The sequence below is a fragment of the Bombina bombina genome, chromosome 4, assembly GCF_027579735.1.
Source record: "Bombina bombina isolate aBomBom1 chromosome 4, aBomBom1.pri, whole genome shotgun sequence".
NCBI classification, from domain to species: domain Eukaryota; kingdom Metazoa; phylum Chordata; class Amphibia; order Anura; family Bombinatoridae; genus Bombina; species Bombina bombina.
Genome location: NC_069502.1, coordinates 497,642,744 through 497,663,071, shown reverse-complemented (window position 1 = coordinate 497,663,071; position 20,328 = coordinate 497,642,744). Strand labels below are relative to the sequence as shown.

Here is a 20,328-nt window from a genome sequence, read left to right as displayed (position 1 = left end):
TTTCAGAAAACCTCTTAGGGATTGGAAAAACATCAGTGTAAGTAGGTACTGCATAGTATTTATCCAATCTACATAATTTCTCTGGGACTACAATAGGGTCACAGTCGTCCAGAGTTGCTAAGACCTCCCTGAGCAATATGCGGAGGTGTTCAAGATTAAATTTAAATGTACACATATCAGAATCAGGTTGAAGTATCTTCCCTGAATCAGAAAAATCACCCACAGATTGAAGCTCCCCTGCTTCAGCTTCAGTACATTGTGAGGGTGTATCAGACATAGCCACTAAAGCGTCAGAGAGCTCTGTATTTATTCTAGTCCCAGAGCTGTCTCGCTTTCCTTGCAATCCTGGCAGTTTAGATAATACCTCTGTAAGGGTATGATTCATAACTGCCGCCATATCTTGTAAGGTATATGCAATGGGCGCGCTAGATGTACTTGGCGTCCCCTGAGCGGGAGATATAGGTTCTGACACGTGGGGAGAGTTAGACGGCATAACTTCCTCCTTGTCAATTTCTTCTGGTGATAAATTTTTTAAAGCCAGAATATGGTCTTTGTAATCTATAGTAAAATCAGTGCATTTGGTACACATTCTAAGAGGGGGTTCCACAATGGCTTCTAAACATAATGAACAATGAGTTTCCTCTACGTCAGACATGTTTAAACAGACTAGTAATGAGACCAGCAAGCTTGGAAAACACTTTAATAACTGTGAACAAGCAAAAAATAAAAACGGTACTGTGCCTTTAAGAGAAAAAAACAATCACATAAACTGCAAAACAGTGAAAAAAGCAGTAAATTCTACGAAATTTTTACAGTGTGTATAATAGACTGAAATAGCATTGCACCCACTTGCAAATGGATGATTAACCCCTTAGATCAAAAAAACGATATAGCCGTTTTTAAACAGTCACAACCAACTGCCACAGCTCTACTGTGGCTCCTACCTGCCCATACAACGACTTTGGAAGGCACAAAAACATAATTTATGTAAGAACTTACCTGATAAATTCATTTCTTTCATATTAGCAAGAGTCCATGAGCTAGTGACGTATGGGATATACATTCCTACCAGGAGGGGCAAAGTTTCCCAAACCTCAAAATGCCTATAAATACACCCCTCACCACACCCACAATTCAGTTTAACGAATAGCCAAGAAGTGGGGTGATAAGAAAGGTGCGAAAGCATCAAAAATAAGGAATTGGAATAATTGTGCTTTATACAAAAAAATCATAACCACCACAAAAAGGGTGGGTCTCATTGACTCTTGCTAATATGAAAGAAATGAACTTATCAGGTAAGTTCTTACATAAATTATGTTTTCTTTCATGTAATTAGCAAGAGTCCATGAGCTAGTTACGTATGGGATAGTATACCCAAGATGTGGAACTTCCACGCAAGAGTCACTAGAGAGGGAGGGATAAAATAAAGACAGCCAATTCCGCTGAAAAAATAATCCACAACCCAAATCAAAAGTTTAAATCTAAATAATGAAAAAAAATGAAATCATAAGCAGAAGAATCAAACTGAAACAGCTGCCTGAAGTACTTTTCTACCAAAAACTGCTTCAGAAGAAGAGAAAACATCAAAATGGTAGAATTTAGTAAAAGTATGCAAAGAAGACCAAGTTGCTGCTTTGCAAATCTGATCAACCGAAGCTTCATTCCTAAAAGCCCAGGAAGTAGAAACTGACCTAGTAGAATGAGCCGTAATCCTTTGAGGCGGGGACTTACCCGACTCCACATAAGCATGATGAATCAAAGACTTTAACCAAGATGCCAAAGAAATGGCAGAAGCTTTCTGACCTTTCCTGGAACCAGAAAAGATAACAAATAGACTAGAAGTCTTTCTAAAATCTTTAGTAGCTTCAACATAATATTTCAAAGCTCTTACTACATCCAAAGAATGTAAAGATCTCTCCTTTGAATTCTTAGGATTAGGGCACAATGAAGGGACAACAATTTCTCTACTAATGTTGTTAGAATTCACAACCTTAGGTAAAAATTTAAATGAAGTCCGCAATACTGCCTTATCCTGATGAAAAATCAGAAAAGGAGATTCAAAAGAAAGAGCAGATAACTCAGAAACTCTTCTAGCAGAAGAGATAGCCAAAAGGAACAAAACTTTCCAAGAAAGTAATTTAATATCCAGAGAATGCATAGGTTCAAACGGAGGAGCCTGTAAAGCCCTCAGAACCAAATTAAGACTCCAAGGAGGAGAGATTGACTTAATGACAGGCTTGATACGAACCAAAGCCTGTACAAAACAATGAATATCAGGAAGATTAGCAATCTTTCTGTGAAAAAGAACAGAAAGAGCAGAGATTTGTCCTTTCAAAGAACTTGCAGATAAACCTTTATCCAAACCATCCTGAAGAAACTGTAAAATTCTAGGAATTCTAAAAGAATGCCAAGAGAATTTATGAGAACACCAAGAAATGTAAGTCTTCCAGACTCGATAATAAATCTTCCGAGACACAGATTTACGAGCCTGTAACATAGTATTAATTACTGAGTCAGAGAAACCTCTATGACTAAGAATCAAGCGTTCAATTTCCATACCTTCAAATTTAATGATTTGAGATCCTGATGGAAAAAAGGGCCTTGAGATAGAAGGTCTGGTCTTAACGGAAGTGTCCAAGGTTGGCAACTGGCCATCCGAATGAGATCCGCATACCAAAACCTGTGAGGCCAAGCTGGAGCCACCGGCCCTACAAACGAACGTTCCATTAGAATTTTGGAGATCACTCTTGGAAGAAGAACTAGAGGCGGAAAGATATAGGCAGGATGATAATTCCAAGGAAGCGACAACGCGTCCACTGCTTCCGCCTGAGGATCCCTGGATCTGGACAGATACCTGGGAAGTTTTTTGTTTAGATGAGAGGCCATCAGATCTATTTCTGGAAGTCCCCAGATATGAACAATCTGAAGAAATACCTCTGGGTGAAGAGACCATTCGCCCGGATGTAACGTCTGGCGACTGAGATAATCCACTTCCCAATTGTCTACACCTGGGATGTGAACCGCAGAAATTAGACAGGAGCTGGATTCCGCCCATACAAGTATCCGAGATACTTCTTTCATAGCTTGAGAACTGTGAATCCCACCTTGATGATTGACATAAGCCACGGTTGTGACATTGTCCGTCTGAAAACAAATAAACGATTCCCTCTTCAGAAGAGGCCAGAACTGGAGAGCTCTGAAAATCGCACGGAGTTCCAAAATGTTGATTGGTAATCTCGCCTCCTGAGATTCCCAAACCCCCTGCGCTTTCAGAGATCCCCATACAGCTCCCCAACCTGAAAGACTCGCATCTGTTGAGATCACAGTCCAGGTTGGACGAACAAAAGAGGCCCCTTGAATTAAACGATGGTGATTCAACCACCAAGTCAGAGAAGATCGAACATTGGGATTTAAGGATATTATTTGTGATATCCTTGTATAATCCCTGCACCACTGGTTCAGCATACAAAGCTGAAGAGGTCTCATGTGAAAACGAGCAAAGGGGATCGCGTCCGATGCAGCAGTCATGAGACCTAGAATTTCCATGCAAAAAGCTACCGAAGGGAATGACTGAGACTGAAGGTTTCGACAAGCTGAAACCAACTTCAGACGTCTATTTTCTGTTAGAGACAAAGTCATGGACACTGAATCTATTTGAAAGCCCAAAAAGGTTACCTTTGTCTGAGGAATCAAAGAACTCTTTGGTAAATTGATCCTCCAACCATGTCTTTGAAGAAACAACACAAGTTGATTTGTATGAGATTCTGCAGAATGTAAAGACTGAGCAAGTACCAAGATATCGTCCAAATAGGGAAATACCGCAATACCCTGTTCTCTGATGACAGAGAGAAGGGGACCGAGAACCTTTGAAAAGATCCTTGGAGCTGTTGCTAGGCCAAACGGAAGGGCAACAAACTGGTAATGCTTGTCTAGAAAAGAGAATCTCAGAAACTGATAGTGATCTGGATGAATTGGAAAATGAAGATATGCATCCTGTAAATCTATTGTGGACATATAATGCCCTTGCTGAACAAAAGGCAGAATAGTCCTTATAGTCACCATTTTGAATGTTGGTATTCTTACATAACGATTCAATATTTTTAGATCCAGAACCGGTTTGAAGGAATTCTCCTTCTTTGGTACAATGAATAGATTTGAGTAAAACCCCAGACCCCGTTCCAGAACTGGAACTGGCACAATTACCCCAGCCAACTCTAGATCTGAAACACATTTCAGAAATGCCTGAGCCTTTACTGGGTTTACTGGAATGCGAGAGAGAAAAAATCTTCTCACAGGAGGTCTTATTTTGAAACCTATTCTGTATCCTTGAGAAACAATGTTCTGAATCCAAAGACTGTGAACCGAATTGATCCAAATATCTTTGAAAAATCGTAACCTGCCCCCTACCAGCTGTGCTGGAATGAGGGCCGCACCTTCATGCGGATTTGGGAGCTGGATTTGATTTTCTAAAAGGCTTGGATTTATTCCAGACTGGAGAAGGCTTCCAAACGGAAACCGTTCCTTTAGGGGAAGGGTCAGGCTTCTGTTCCTTGATCTGACGAAAGGAACGAAAACGATTAGCCCTGAATTTACCTTTAGATTTTTTTGTCCTGCGGCAAAAAGGTTCCTTTCCCCCCAGTAACAGTTGAAATAATAGAATCCAACTGTGAACCAAATAATTTATTACCTTGGAAAGAAAGAGAAAGCAAAGTTGACTTAGAAGTCATATCTGCATTCCAAGATTTAAGCCATAAAGCTCTTCTACCTAAAATAGCTAAAGACATATACCTGACATCAATTCTAATGATATAAAAAATGGCATCACAAATAAAGTTATTAGCATGTTGAAGAAGTTTAACAATGCTATAAACATTGTGGTCTGACACTTGTTGTGCTAAAGCCTCCAACCAGAAAGTTGAAGCTGCAGCAACATCAGCCAAAGAAATAGCAGGTCTAAGAAGATTACCTGAACATAAATAAGCTCTCCTTAGAAAGGATTCAATCTTCCTGTCTAAAGGATCCTTAAAGGAAGTACTATCCGCCGTAGGAATAGTAGTACGTTTAGCAAGAGTAGAAATAGCCCCATCAACTTTAGGGATTTTATCCCAAAATTCTAATCTATCAGATGGCACAGGGTACAATTTCTTAAACCTTTGAGAAGGAGTAAATAAAGTACCCAGACTATTCCATTCCCTAGAAATTACTTCTGAAATAGCATCAGGAACTGGAAAAACTTCAGGAATAACTACATGAGGTTTAAAAACCGAATTTAAACGCTTAGTAGATTTAGTATCAAAAGGACTAGACTCTTCCATATCTAATGCAATTAGCACTTCTTTAAGTAAAGAACGAATAAACTCCATCTTAAATAAATATGAAGATTTATCAGTGTCAATATCTGAGGTAGAATCTTCTGAACCAGATAGATCCTCATCAGAAACAGATAAGTCAGAATGATGACGGTCACTTAAAAATTCATCTGAAATATGAGAAGTTTTAAAAGACCTTTTACGCTTACTGGAAGGAGGAATAACAGACAGAGCCTTCCTAATAGATTTAGAAACAAATTCTTTTACATTAACAGGGACATCCTGAACATTAGATGTTGAAGGAACAACAACAGGTAATGGATTATTACTAATGGAAATACAATCTGCATTAGAAAGTTTATCATGACAGTTATCACAAACAACAGCTGGAGGAACAGATACCAAAAGTTTACAACAGATGCACTTAACTTTGGTAGAACCAGCATCAGGCAGCGTCTTTCCAGAAGTAGATTCTGATCCAGGGTCATGTTGAGACATCTTGCAATATGTAATAGAAAAAACAACATATAAAGCAAAATTATCAAATTCCTTAAATGACAGTTTCAGGAATGGGAAAAAATGCCAAATGAACAAGCCTCTAGCAACCAGAAGCAATGAAAAATGAGACTGAAATAATGTGAAAAAAAGGTGGAGACAAGAATGACGCCCACATTTTTTGGCACCAAGAATGACGCCCACATTATTGGCGCCAAGTACAACGCCCATATTTTTTGGCGCCAAGTATGACGCCACTTCCTGTGACGCCGAAAAAAACGACGCCCACAATTTTGGCGCAAAAAAAAACGTCTGAACGTCAAAAAATGACGCAACCATGCATAAACTTCCGGCGTCAATTAGGGCGCCGGAAATGAATTTTTTTGCGCCAAATAATTTGAAGCATTTTCAGCCCCCGCGAGCCTAACAGCCCACAGGGAAAAAAGGTCAATTGAAAAAAATTCTTTAAAGGTAAGAAAAAAATATTTCATATGCATTATCCCAATAATGAAACTGACTGTCTGAAAATAAGGAATACTGATTATCCTGAATCAAGGCAAATATAAGTTTAAAGACATATATTTAGAACTTTACATATAAAGTGCCCAACCATAGCTTAGAGTGTCATAATAAAATAAGACTTACTTACCCTAAGACACTCATCTACATATAGTAGACAGCCAAACCAGTACTGAAACGAGAATAAGTAGAGGTAATGGTATATAAGAGTATATCGTCGATCTGAAAAGGGAGGTAAGAGATGAATCTCTACGACCGATAACAGAGAACCTATGAAATAGATCCCGTAGAAGGAGACCATTGAATTCAAATAGGCAATACTCTCTTCACATCCCTCTGACATTCACTGCACGCTGAGAGGAAAACCGGGCTCCAGCCTGCTGCGAAGCGCATATCAACGTAGAATCTAGCACAAACTTACTTCACCACCTCCATGGGAGGCAAAGTTTGTAAAACTGAATTGTGGGTGTGGTGAGGGGTGTATTTATAGGCATTTTGAGGTTTGGGAAACTTTGCCCCTCCTGGTAGGAATGTATATCCCATACGTCACTAGCTCATGGACTCTTGCTAATTACATGAAAGAAAACCCTGTAGAGGGGTCCTATATGTCAGGGGACTCCTTCAGTGATGCTGGATGTCTCAAGCTGCAAAAACTACTGCGCAATTAAGGCGTGAAAATAGGCCCCTCCCAACATGTACTCACAGTGAGAGGGCCTTAAAAAACTATACTTAGGCAAAATCTAGTCAGCCATGTGGAAAAACTGGGCCCCAGAATAAAGTTTTATCCCCATTTGTAGTAAACGTTTATATACATCAAGCAAACGTTATATCTATTAAGTAATGAGAGTAAATAACAAAAATATTACCCTTTACAGCAAGCATGATACCAGTCGTTATTAAATCACTGTAATCAGGCTTACCTTAAATAAATCAAGTACTGTCAGCATTTTCTAGCTTATCATCTCTCTAGAAAAATGTAAAACTGCACATACCTCAGAGCAGGAAACCCTGCACGCTATTCCCCCAGCTGAAGTTACCCATCTCTTCAGTTATGTGTGAGAACAGCAGCGGACCTTAGTTACAAACTGCTAAGATCATCAAAAAACTTCAGGCAGACTCTTCTTCACCTTTCTGCCTGAAGCGAAAATAGTACAACTCCGGTACCATTTGAAAATAATAAACTTTTGATTGAAGATAAACTACATTAATTCACCACATCTCTCTAGCTACTTCCCTTGTCGAGAGCTGCAAGAGAATGACTGGGGGTGGCAGTTAGGGGAGGAGCTATATAGACAGCTCTGCTGTGGGCGATCCTCTTGCAGCTTCCTGTTGGGAAGGAGAATATCCCACAAGTAATGGATGAATCCGTGGACTGGATACACCTTACAAGAGAAAAGCCTGTAATCTTGTTCACTGTGATAGGAAGTGATGTTGGAGGGTGAAATTACATACATTAACCCCGCTCCCTGATAACATTCCTGTAAGATTCTAACAACCTCAGTCTTCCATTGCACTTAACTGGTTAAAGGTTTCAGATGTGTAGTGTTAACCAGAATATGAGCCACGGGGAGGAGGAGGAGGGGCATTTACAAATTGAAATATATAGTTTGAAACCTACCCCCTTCTTATGCATTATGCATGTGCTGTTTCTGAATACAGGCTCCTCTAGCTGGTGTTGGAGACCGTTATTGGCGAGGTGGGGTACTGTCAATCATCAACTTCCTCTCACAGCTCCTACCGTGTTCCATGTGCAATGTCTCCAGCTCGACTCCTGCCTGCCCCCCTGTTAAGTCAGACTGCGCAGTGTAGGCAGAAGACAGAGAGCACTTTGCATCATTCCCCCCTCCCCTTTCCCTGTGGTGCTAATTTGGAGCGGAGCGGCCACATTATAATGTGCTCAAAGCAGCCGTTTGCTCTGTGGCCTCCCTCCCAGCATTGTGATAATACTGGCTCTTCAAGGATCGCTGGCGTGGCAGTTACTATTCTCTCATCAACATTAATCATTGGCTGTGTGGCGGGGGATGCCGCGCTTGATCTCTCCTGTGGCTAGGGAAGGATTAAACATTTTCCTACAGGCAACTTCTCTCAAGGGATTAAAGTGAGTGTCCCAGCAAGGCAGGGAGTGTTTACAATGGAGATTTAGAAAAAAAAAAAAAAAGCTTTAGCCCTGCTGCGGTCTGCTTGCAGGGCTAAATGTAAAATGAAACCCCATGCCGGTGCACAAAACTGCATGTCCTGGGCGTCGGGCGATAGGATTTGCGCATCCCTGTAAATGCTAATCTACACCAAGGACAAAGATCCACACAGAGCTCCCTATGAAGTGCCTATAGACCTGTATCTGAAACCTTCATAAATAACCAAAACCTATTAATGAAGAAACTATGGTCTCTTGAGCTCCATCTGTGATAATAATGTCTGCTATGTCTTAGGTTTCTTGGCTATGATGCACAAATGAAAATGTACCTACTAATAGACTGTGAGCGATGTGAGTGCAGTTCTATACTAAACCTATCTTGCAACACCCACCATGCTCACCTAAGTGCAAAATACCGGTTTCTAGTAAAGCAACCCATGCTGGATAGATTAAACTAACCAAGAACCTTAGTCAGGAGTACACCAACAAGGTCCAACAGGATGAGGCACACTAGTGACAAACTCCCTCAGAATTACTCTCACTGTCATTGAAACTCCTTTATACCCCTATGTTGTATTTCCGGCTCTCTGAGGGGGATAATGTGTCTCACATACGCCTGAGAATTCCTGCTCCCGAAGAATTTGAAGCATTTCAAATTTTCACCTTCTCTGTTGGAGGAAAAATTTAGACTTAGGTGATTAGGGAAGTGGAAGGGATTAAAAACCCTTGGTATGTTGGGTAATTTTTGCCACCTCCAAGAGGTGTGGAATTTAACTCCACATATGAGGGCTCGTTGACTCCCACCATCTTATGAAAGAAAACCTGTTTGCGAGGAGAAAGAAGGGTTTTTTTTTCCTTACTTACACACACATATACACACACACATTCATTAAAGTGTTGCTCCAGATAAATAAATTAATTCTGCACATGCTTGTGTTCCTGGCGAATACTTATTTGAAGCCAGAAAAAAGAGAGAAAAATAGGGAAATGTGTACAGATAAGTAATTTTCAAACTGAGAAAATACACTACAACAATCTTCAGAAAAATAACAAAAAAAATATTTATTTCATGAATGATCTTTAACAACCTTTAGAATGCAGACATATATAAAGGGTTAGATAATCAAGGTACATTTTTAGCATTTATATTCACTAGAATAATATACTAAGCAGAACTTAAAATGACATTAGTATTCACTGAAAATCTGTTCTAGATCTTCCATTTCTTCTGATTGTGATGGTGTTTTAGCAGCCACTGCTGTGGATGATGAACTTGAAATTACTTGACTTGCAGTACTTGCTTGAGAATTTTCTACAGGGTTTGTTTCCTTTTTGATATCCCGGGTACCAGTGAGCAGTTTCTGGCTTTCAGCAAAGAACTGATTTGGATGGTTCAATGAGAAGCCACAATCATCAACCTGTGTATTAAATAGAAAAAAAGTGTGAGGCTACAGTTTAAAGTAAAACTTTGGCCTAAAATACAGATCATATCCTGTATTAAGGAGTAATGCATCTGTGTCTGATATGAACTGTTTGTCAGCCACACTGGCAAGATTATCTAAGAAGTCGTGTCAGTAATTTTACAAAGCCAATTTGTTTAGCTATGAATGGTTCTGGATATGAAGGAGAGAAATACAATCTAATACTCAAAAAAGTCCCCCAAGATTCTGTGTAATTCCTCACCATGCCGGTAAGTTTTTGTTCATCAGGTGCCAAGTGCAGATATCCTTCAAATAGTAGCTGAAAAAGGCAGATGATCCAGAGGAAGATTTCTATTACACATTCTAGACATTTAATAATTACAGGTGCCAGTTTTTGTGGGGTGCAATATGGAATCAAAGCAGGGTGCTCCTTTGAATTCCTCTTTCTTAATTAATGCGCAGGAATGGTTTTTTTTCCGCTTTGGTGAAAAAATACACCACTGAACCAATATTTAAAATTCAATCATTCATCAATATTTTCTACTTTTTAAGTGTTCTAATATAACTAATGAATATTATGATAATGAATGAGTTAATCCTGCTTTATACTCCCAAGTTTAAACTTTAGATAGCAAATGTATGGTGATTTGAAATAAATAAAAAAAAAAAAATCAGACTTAATTTCCTCTGTGATTTTATAACTTATTTTTTAATCAACTGATCAAGGGACATTTAGAAATTAAAGTGATGGTAAACTTTAGCTAATCAAATGCCATGTATGTATTCTTTGCCATAAAAAAGTATATGTGTTCCTTTTTTTTCTTTTCTTTTAATCTATTTGTGAAAAGGGTTAAATCCATGCCTATAGTAATGCTTCTATTAGAATGTTATGCCCGCCCACTGTGATGAATTTTTTTTTTCTTATGACAATTCCAAAGAGCATCCAATCAGTGTGTGTCATATGACACTCTTGAAGTCCAGCCCCTTGAAAACCCTTAGGAAGCCTATGTAGAAATAGGGTGGGGCTGCTCTCTATGTTACAGTCCAGCCAAAAGAGGAACTGAAGGGGGTGGAGGAACAGAAGATTTCAAATAGGATTATAAATCATTTATCATAAAATACATATTCACTTTTTAAAAACAATAATTATGTGGTTTTGCTTGTACACCAATATATTTTTTTCTTTGCAACATTCTGACATTTACCATCCCTTTAATTATTTAAAAATACAGTTTAAAAATACAGGAAGAATTTCCAAAGTCTTCTGAAAACAACTCTATGGTGCTCTACAAATAGCTGATAATAACAGTAATAAATAATAACAATAATATAACAAAGGTTACTCAGTGAGTTGTAGACTCATTTTTTTGCAGTTTGTTGGCGTGACCTATTTGCAAGTATATTATGCTATAATGGTTTAACAAGTGAAAAATATATAATTAATCAGCAAAACACCAATGTTTTTTTAAGCCAATTTGTATACTTTTGAATAAAGAAATTGTGATTTACTGATTAACATTTACAGATCTTCCAGCACATCTTTTTCAGTATAAAATATATTCTAGACATACAGTATACCAATATTTTTTACACAGCAAGCTTTGAATACAAAACTAACCCCACTCAACCATTAGAGGCTATTCAAGACTTCCAAAAGTCAGAAAAAGGATAAGCTTGTAAACTAACTTCAAGAAGCCATTGTATGCCTTGTCAGTGGCTTACCTAATATGTACAGCTAGCTCACAGTAGAGCTTCACTGCTCGTATAACAAAGGATACCAAGAGAATAAAGCAAATTTGATAACGTAAGTAAACGGGAAAGTTGTTTAAAATTGTATGCTCTATCTAAACCATGAAACAAAATTTTTGGTTTTTATGTCCCTTTATTTCCATAATTTTACAAGAAGCACACCTAGTAATGCTCAGCATTTAACCCAACAAAAAAAAACACAGTCAATCTTTACCAGTAGTGGAAATAACTAGAGAGATTAAATTGCAACAGTTTGTAGAGATCAGTCAGAAATTGACACTAAGGGTTTATGAAGGATGCTTTGTATATGTAATGATGTCCCCCATACTTTTACATATTAAACACATTGAGATTGTAATATAAAATGTTTTAAAAACAAATTTGCAGTATTCGTTTTCCAATTCCTGTTAAAAGTTGAAGTCCAGACATAGTACTGCTATATTTCACAAAGTAAATGGTTTCACGCAAAAGCAACTCATTTATAACTGTCCCTATTTGACCTCAGTAGAGAAACCTAGGTTACAACATGGAGGCATTCACTGCTTTATAGAAAATAAAACTTTACATTTTATTAGTTTTTCACTATTTAAACTAAAATAATTTTTAAAAAATCTGGGGACAAAGGCAATCAGACTACCCCATCTAAAAATAGTAGAGCATTATCAAGTGTCTCAGCATTACAGGCATTGTTGGTTAACAAATTAATTGCTCACTAAAGACTGAAAGGTTGAAATTCAGTAACGTGCTATTTTTTCATTGGGTCAGGTTATGCAGGTGGACACAGGGGGTTAAAAAACACTTCTGTTCTGATTTCAGCTGTCATTAAAGTACATAATGATTGCACACGCTGCAATGTAAGTTTTCAGAAAAATGTGAGTCTCTATAACAAACTATTAAAAATATAATGGTCAGACACATTTTTAAAAGAAAAGCTTTTATTTTAAACTTACATCATATAGCACTTCTACTTATACACCAGTAGGTACACTGCAGTTGTGCATGTGAAGACGGTAGCTTCTCTTGTAAGCGATGCTATCGCATAGTTTGCTTAGGTGGTGAACAGTTTGTTCATATTGACCTTCAGGAAAACATTAGTATCACATTTCAAGTTCAACAAATGTGGTTACTGATGCAATATTGCCACACACAGAAATATCTTTTGGATTTAAAAGATTTTGGGGAGGCAGCTAATAATGAAGCAGTTCAGGTTACAAACCACAACTTTCAAGGAAAGAACAATCTAAAAAGCTCTGTGGTTAATGGTATCAGTGATCTGTGGGTCATACACATTTACCTTTAGAGGACATAGCAAATTGAAAATGATTTTACTAAATTTACTTAAAGGACCGATCAACACATTAGATTTGCATAATCAACAAATGCAAGATAACAAGACAATGCAATAGCACTTAGTCTGAACTTCAAATGAGTAGTGGATTTTTTTATAACAAATTTCAAAGTTATGTATATTTCCACTCCCCTTGTACCATGTGATAGCAATCAGCCAATCACAAATGCATATACGTATAGTCTGTGAATTCTTGCACATGCTCAGTAGGATCTGGTGACTCAAAACTTGTAAATATAAAAGACTGTGCACATTTTTTTTAATGGAAGTAAATTGGAAAGTTGTTTAAAATTACATGTTGTGTCTAAATCATGAAAATTTAATTTAACCTGAGTGTCCCTTTAAAACTATAGAGAAAAAGTATATTTTGACAAAAGTTTGCAGCAGAAAATATTGTACTCTATGAAGACTTCATATATATACGTGCCCAAAGCAGTTTTCAGTGTGTATGTGTGAACAAGATATTTACAGTGGGATAAGGAAACTACTTCTGAATGGAGAAAAAAAAATTGCTGTAATTTGGGTAGAAGTCACTCTCAGCATTAATGTGTGAGCAGACAAATCTGGAAACCGGTGGATTCCCTCTAAACGCCCTGAAAGAGAGGACTTATGGAAAAGAGTTGACTTTTCTAGGAAGCAATGCTCTGTGGGCTATTTCAATTACGGGTTCTCTTTCATCCAAATGACCTAGCATCTCCCCACAGAGCGCCAAGCGGAAGCCAGGTAACTCATTAGGTCCAAAACAACATGGTTTGACCTTCTCATAGAACATCAGTGCCTCACCTCATAAATACTCTATTGGCTGAATGGGCAAACATTTCCAAAGTCTTGTAAAAAGCCTTCCCAGAACAGTAATGTGTGCTATAGCTGCAAAGGCGGGTGAGGGGTAAACTGCATGTTAATGCCCACAGTTTTGAAATGTCCAACAAGGTCATATACGTGTGATGGTCAGTTTTTCACATACTTTTGGACATATAGTGCATGTATTTGCGCTCCATTGAGTAATACCAGCCCACGCTAATGTGCACTGGTATAAGAAATTATCACAAGGGTGCGCTTCCATAGGCTCCAGCGCAGCAAAGGGAGTAAGTAGTGCAGCAATGACAGCATTTTTAAATATATATGTAAGTGCTTATATACCTATATATGTACCTGTTAATATGTGTATATACACATATTAACACATAAATATATATGTATATACTGTAAGCATATACATATATATTTACCGGGAACACACAGTTCGCATAGAACGCAAGGTAAAGGTAACGCAAGGTAAAGGTAAACACCCCACTCCTGACAACTTTAGCCCCAAAATACTGCCTAGTGCATTTATTTTATTAAAAAATAAAGATGCTGCTTTTTTTAATTTTTTATTAAAATACACTAGACTGTATTTTGGGGGCATTTGGGGCACATTTATAAAACTAACCGGAGAACTGATCTCTGGTTAATTTTATAAGCACTAATTGCTACCGCGAGCCCGCAGCAGCAATAACCAGCCACTTTTAATGGCTGATCAATTATTGCACACCCGCAAACGAAAACATTTGCCCCTTTGCAGGCACGCAATAATTTAAAGCTCCACTTGTAATCTAGCACTAAATAAACGTATAGAAGGAATGTTAACCTACACATCCTGGGTACTTACATTGTGTGTTAGCTCAAAGTACTTCTGACAAGCCAGCTGGTAATGCATGCCCTTTACCAAATCCAAAATCTGGAAGAGAAGAAAGGGAAAAGACCTCAATCAAGTGACTATACAATCCTGATCATTAAAAAATAAGGTTTTTGGTTGTTTTTTTTGCCAGAGAAGATACAGTCCAAGTACACTAATGACGTAATGTAAAATAAAAATCCTCTGAGCTTGGCATAATAATAACTGTACAAATATGCAAGAAAGCAGGAAAACTTTGACTGCTCATTAAAGGGACACTGGACCTAAACAGATTCAGATAGAGCATGAAATTTTAAGCAACTTTCTAATTTACTCCTATTATCACTTTTTTTTTGTTCTCTTGCTATCTTTATTTCAAAAAGAAGGCATCTAAGCATGTTTTGGTTCAGAACTCTGGACAGCATTTTTTTTATTGGTGGATGAATTTATCCACCAATCAGCAAGAACAACCCAGGTTGTTCACCAAAAATGGGCCGGCATCTAAACTTACATTCTTACATTTCAACTAAAGATACCAAGAGAATGAAGAACATTTGATAATAGGAGTAAATTAGAAAGTTGCTTACAATTTCATTCTCTATCTGAATCACAAAATCATTTTTTTGGGTTCAGTGTACCTTTAAAGTATCATAAAGCTACTTCAGTAGCAGAATAGCTTATCAAAAAGCTCAAATGTGGATCAGCTGCTAAGAAATCATGTCATCAATAATGTGATGCTGAAAATGAACTACTTGTGCAGAGACAGGACAGGCCGATATATTCTCCCCATAATGTGTGTAATACAAAATATCTATAGCACTGTATAGAAACAAAGGATTAGTGTATAATTTGATTCATCAAAGTTCAGGATTAAATATCTATTAATTTCACTCACCCTTGAAAATACAGTGTTAATTTTATTTATGTAATCTTTTCAATGTTGAGTGCTCTCCTTATCAACAAACTGCAATACTGTTTAACCTTTATGGCGGATAGACAACATCCCTTTATAATCAAAAGTAGTAATGTGCCAGCTTATCAAACATAGGAAGTTGCTGGCATGAAAAGATAACCTGTTTATACTCAATGCAAGAAAGTAACATCTCACTGTCTTTTATTTAGAACTAAGCTTTACGTGTGAGACAGAGATTTATAGTCCGTTTAAAACGTGTCTGCTAACATTATTGCACAGTCCTTTATAGCTATTAAAGGTAAAAGAAATGCATTCCATTCACTGGAAGAATTAAAACCACACTCTTCATAGTTATTTCCACCAACCTAGTGCAAATTCTGAGTTTAGCCTGAAATGGAATATTAAAAAGTGAAATAAGTCAAAGCTTTTGATTTGCTTGTTAAGGAAATAAAAATGATGCTTACCTGATAATATAAAGTGTTGGTAACGTTTAGCTGTTTACTAGCAATCTCTAGGCAGCCTGTCCGTTTTTTAGCTTAATCGCTAAATTGGTTTAAAAGTATATGATGTTTGTGAAGAAGATATTTCAATGTATAAAAGCCTGTATTTTACCAGTAGTTGCTCCTTCCATCTGTTACTTCCTGCTCTGATAACTCAGTATACTAGAAGGCGGTCCCACCTGCTCCCTACGTCACCACTCTATGCTCGCTCCCGTGCTTAATCATTAGCCAGTAATTTCATTAAAGTACAGCTGGTTATAAATATATTAAAACATAATTAAGTATTATGTTTTAAATACAGAGAAATACAGTGATGCAATGCTCTCGTCCATATCGTTTACCTGATGTCACTATAAGGGATGTGCAATTGTGAACACCATGCATGCGTAACACAGGAGCGCGCATGGTGTTCAATAGCATGAAAAAGGAAATCACGCCTGCACTATTTAGTGGGCGGAAGACAGAGTGACGGTCGCCTAACGGCCTAAATTTCAACAGGAGGATTGAAACACATGACAAAAATGTAAAAAAAAAACAACAAAAAAACGGGATGAATAAAAGACACTAAGAATTTTGTTTTGAAACACTTATAACTATGTTTATAAAATTATAGAAAATGATGAATGAAACTTCTGTTTGATTTAATCATTTGATGTGATAGTGGATAGTGATGATCGTAACTTTACCATCACTTTAATTTCCTTCTTGGCATTTATTTCCCTATTAATGTTGTGAGAGTTAACAACTTTAGGTAAAAATTGAAAAGTATTCTGCAAAACAGCTTTATCCTGGTGGAAAATCAGATAAGGAGATTCACAAGAAAGCAGAAAATTCAGAAACTCTTCTAGCAGAAGAGATAGCCAAAAGAAACAACACTTTCCAAGAAAGTAGTTTAATGCCCACTTTTTGTAAAGGTTAAAAAACATAATTTATGTAAGAACTTACCTGATAAATTCATTTCTTTCATATTAGCAAGAGTCCATGAGCTAGTGACGTATGGGATATACATTCCTACCAGGAGGGGCAAAGTTTGCCAAACCTCAAAATGCCTATAAATACACCCCTCACCACACCCACAATTCAGTTTAACGAATAGCCAAGAAGTGGGGTGATAAAAAAGTGCGAAAGCATATAAAATAAGGAATTGGAATAATTGTGCTTTATACAAAAATCATAACCACCACAAAAAGGGCGGGCCTCATGGACTCTTGCTAATATGAAAGAAATGAATTTATCAGGTAAGTTCTTACATAAATTATGTTTTCTTTCATGTAATTAGCAAGAGTCCATGAGCTAGTGACGTATGGGATAATGATTACCCAAGATGTGGATCTTTCCACGCAAGAGTCACTAGAGAGGAAGGGATAAAATAAAGACAGCCAATTCCTGCTGAAAATAATCCACACCCAAAATAATAGTTTAATGAAAAACATAAGCAGAAGATTCAAACTGAAACCGCTGCCTGAAGTACTTTTCTACCAAAAACTGCTTCAGAAGAAGAAAATACATCAAAATGGTAGAATTTAGTAAAAGTATGCAAAGAGGACCAAGTTGCTGCTTTGCAAATCTGATCAATCGAAGCTTCATTCCTAAACGCCCAGGAAGTAGAAACTGACCTAGTAGAATGAGCTGTAATCCTTTGAGGCGGAGTTTTACCCGACTCAACATAGGCAAGATGAATTAAAGATTTCAACCAAGATGCCAAAGAAATGGCAGAAGCTTTCTGGCCTTTTCTAGAACCGGAAAAGATAACAAATAAACTAGAAGTCTTTCGGAAAGACTTAGTAGCTTCAACATAATATTTCAAAGCTCTAACAACATCCAAAGAATGCAACGATTTCTCCTTAGAATTCTTAGGATTAGGACATAATGAAGGAACCACAATTTCTCTACTAATGTTGTTGGAATTCACAACTTTAGGTAAAAATTCAAAAGAAGTTCGCAACACTGCCTTATCCTGATGAAAAATCAGAAAAGGAGACTCACAAGAAAGAGCAGATAATTCAGAAACTCTTCTGGCAGAAGAGATTGCCAAAAGGAACAAAACTTTCCAAGAAAGTAATTTAATGTCCAATGAATGCATAGGTTCAAATGGAGGAGCTTGAAGAGCCCCCAGAACCAAATTCAAACTCCAAGGAGGAGAAATTGACTTAATGACAGGTTTTATACGAACCAAAGCTTGTACAAAACAATGAATATCAGGAAGATTAGCAATCTTTCTGTGAAAAAGAACAGAAAGAGCAGAGATTTGTCCTTTCAAAGAACTTGCGGATAAACCTTTATCTAAACCATCCTGAAGAAACTGTAAAATTCTCGGAATTCTAAAAGAATGCCAAGAAAAATGATGAGAAAGACACCAAGAAATATAAGTCTTCCAGACTCTATAATATATCTCTCTGGATACAGATTTACGAGCCTGTAACATAGTATTAATCACAGAGTCAGAGAAACCTCTTTGACCAAGAATCAAGCGTTCAATCTCCAAACCTTTAAATTTAAGGATTTGAGATCCTGATGGAAAAAAGGACCTTGCGACAGAAGGTCTGGTCGCAGCGGAAGAGTCCACGGATGGCAAGAGGCCATCCGGACAAGATCCGCATACCAAAACCTGTGAGGCCATGCCGGAGCTACCAGCAGAACAAACGAGCATTCCTTCAGAATCTTGGAGATTACTCTTGGAAGAAGAACTAGAGGCGGAAAGATATAAGCAGGATGATACTTCCAAGGAAGTGATAATGCATCCACTGCTTCCGCCTGAGGATCCCGGGATCTGGACAGATACCTGGGAAGTTTCTTGTTTAGATGAGACGCCATCAGATCTATTTCTGGAAGCTCCCACATTTGAACAATCTGAAGAAATACCTCTGGGTGAAGAGACCATTCGCCCGGATGCAACGTTTGGCGACTGAGATAATCCGCTTCCCAATTGTCTATACCTGGGATATGAACCGCAGAGATTAGACAGGAGCTGGATTCCGCCCAAACCAGAATTCGAGATACTTCTTTCATAGCCAGAGGACTGTGAGTCCCTCCTTGATGATTGATGTATGCCACCGTTGTGACATTGTCTGTCTGAAAACAAATGAACGATTCTCTCTTCAGAAGAGGCCAAGACTGAAGAGCTCTGAAAATTGCACGGAGTTCCAAAATATTGATCGGTAATCTCACCTCCTGAGATTCCCAAACTCCTTGTGCCGTCAGAGATCCCCACACAGCTCCCCAACCTGTGAGACTTGCATCTGTTGAAATTACAGTCCAGGTCGGAAGCACAAAAGAAGCCCCCTGAATTAAACGATGGTGATCTGTCCACCACGTTAGAGAGTGTCGTACAATCGGTTTTAAATATATTAATTGAGATATCTTTGTGTAATCCTTGCACCATTGATTCAGCATACAGAGCTGAAGAGGTCGCATGTGAAAACGAGCAAAGGGGATCGCGTCCGATGCAGCAGTCATAAGACCTAGAATTTCCATGCATAAGGCTACCGAAGGGAATGATTGTGACTGAAGGTTTCGACAAGCTGAAATCAATTTTAGACGTCTCTTGTCTGTTAAAGACAGAGTCATGGACACTGAATCTATCTGGAAACCCAGAAAGGTTACCCTTGTCTGAGGAATCAATGAACTTTTTGGTGAATTGATCCTCCAACCATGATCTTGAAGAAACAACACAAGTCGATTCGTATGAGATTCTGCTAAATGTGAAGACTGAGCAAGTACCAAGATATCGTCCAAATAAGGAAATACCACAATACCCTGTTCTCTGATTACAGACAGAAGGGCACCGAGAACCTTTGTAAAAATTCTTGGAGCTGTAGCTAGGCCAAACGGCAGAGCCACAAACTGGTAATGCTTGTCCAGAAAAGAGAATCTCAGGAACTGATAATGATCTGGATGAATCGGAATATGCAGATATGCATCCTGTAAATCTATTGTGGACAAATAATGCCCTTGCTGAACAAAAGGCAAGATAGTCCTTACAGTTACCATTTTGAACGTTGGTATCCTTACATAACGATTCAATATTTTTAAATCCAGAACTGGTCTGAAGGAATTCTCCTTCTTTGGTACAATGAAGAGATTTGAATAAAACCCCATCCCCTGTTCCAGAACTGGAACTGGCATAATTACTCCAGCCAACTCTAGATCTGAAACACAATTCAGAAATGCTTGAGCTTTCACTGGATTTACTGGGACACGGGAAAGAAAAAATCTCTTTGCAGGAGGTCTCATCTTGAAACCAATTCTGTACCCTTCTGAAACAATGTTCTGAATCCAAAGAT

At 37.9% G+C, this 20,328-nt stretch overlaps 1 protein-coding gene across 1 annotated transcript in view; it reads right to left on the bottom strand.

The window, feature by feature from the left end:
* Nucleotides 1-9,494: 9,494 nt before the first annotated feature.
* The window catches only part of PRIM2 (DNA primase subunit 2), a 513,890-nt gene continuing 503,056 nt past the window's right edge, over nt 9,495-20,328 (bottom strand). Inside the window, exons 13-14 of the mRNA XM_053710405.1 lie at nt 14,627-14,695; nt 9,495-9,875 (exon numbers count right to left, since the gene is read on the bottom strand). Of these exons, the coding sequence (XP_053566380.1) occupies nt 9,645-9,875; nt 14,627-14,695 (300 nt within the window). The 3' untranslated portion in view covers nt 9,495-9,644. The remainder of the gene's footprint in view (nt 9,876-14,626; nt 14,696-20,328) is intronic.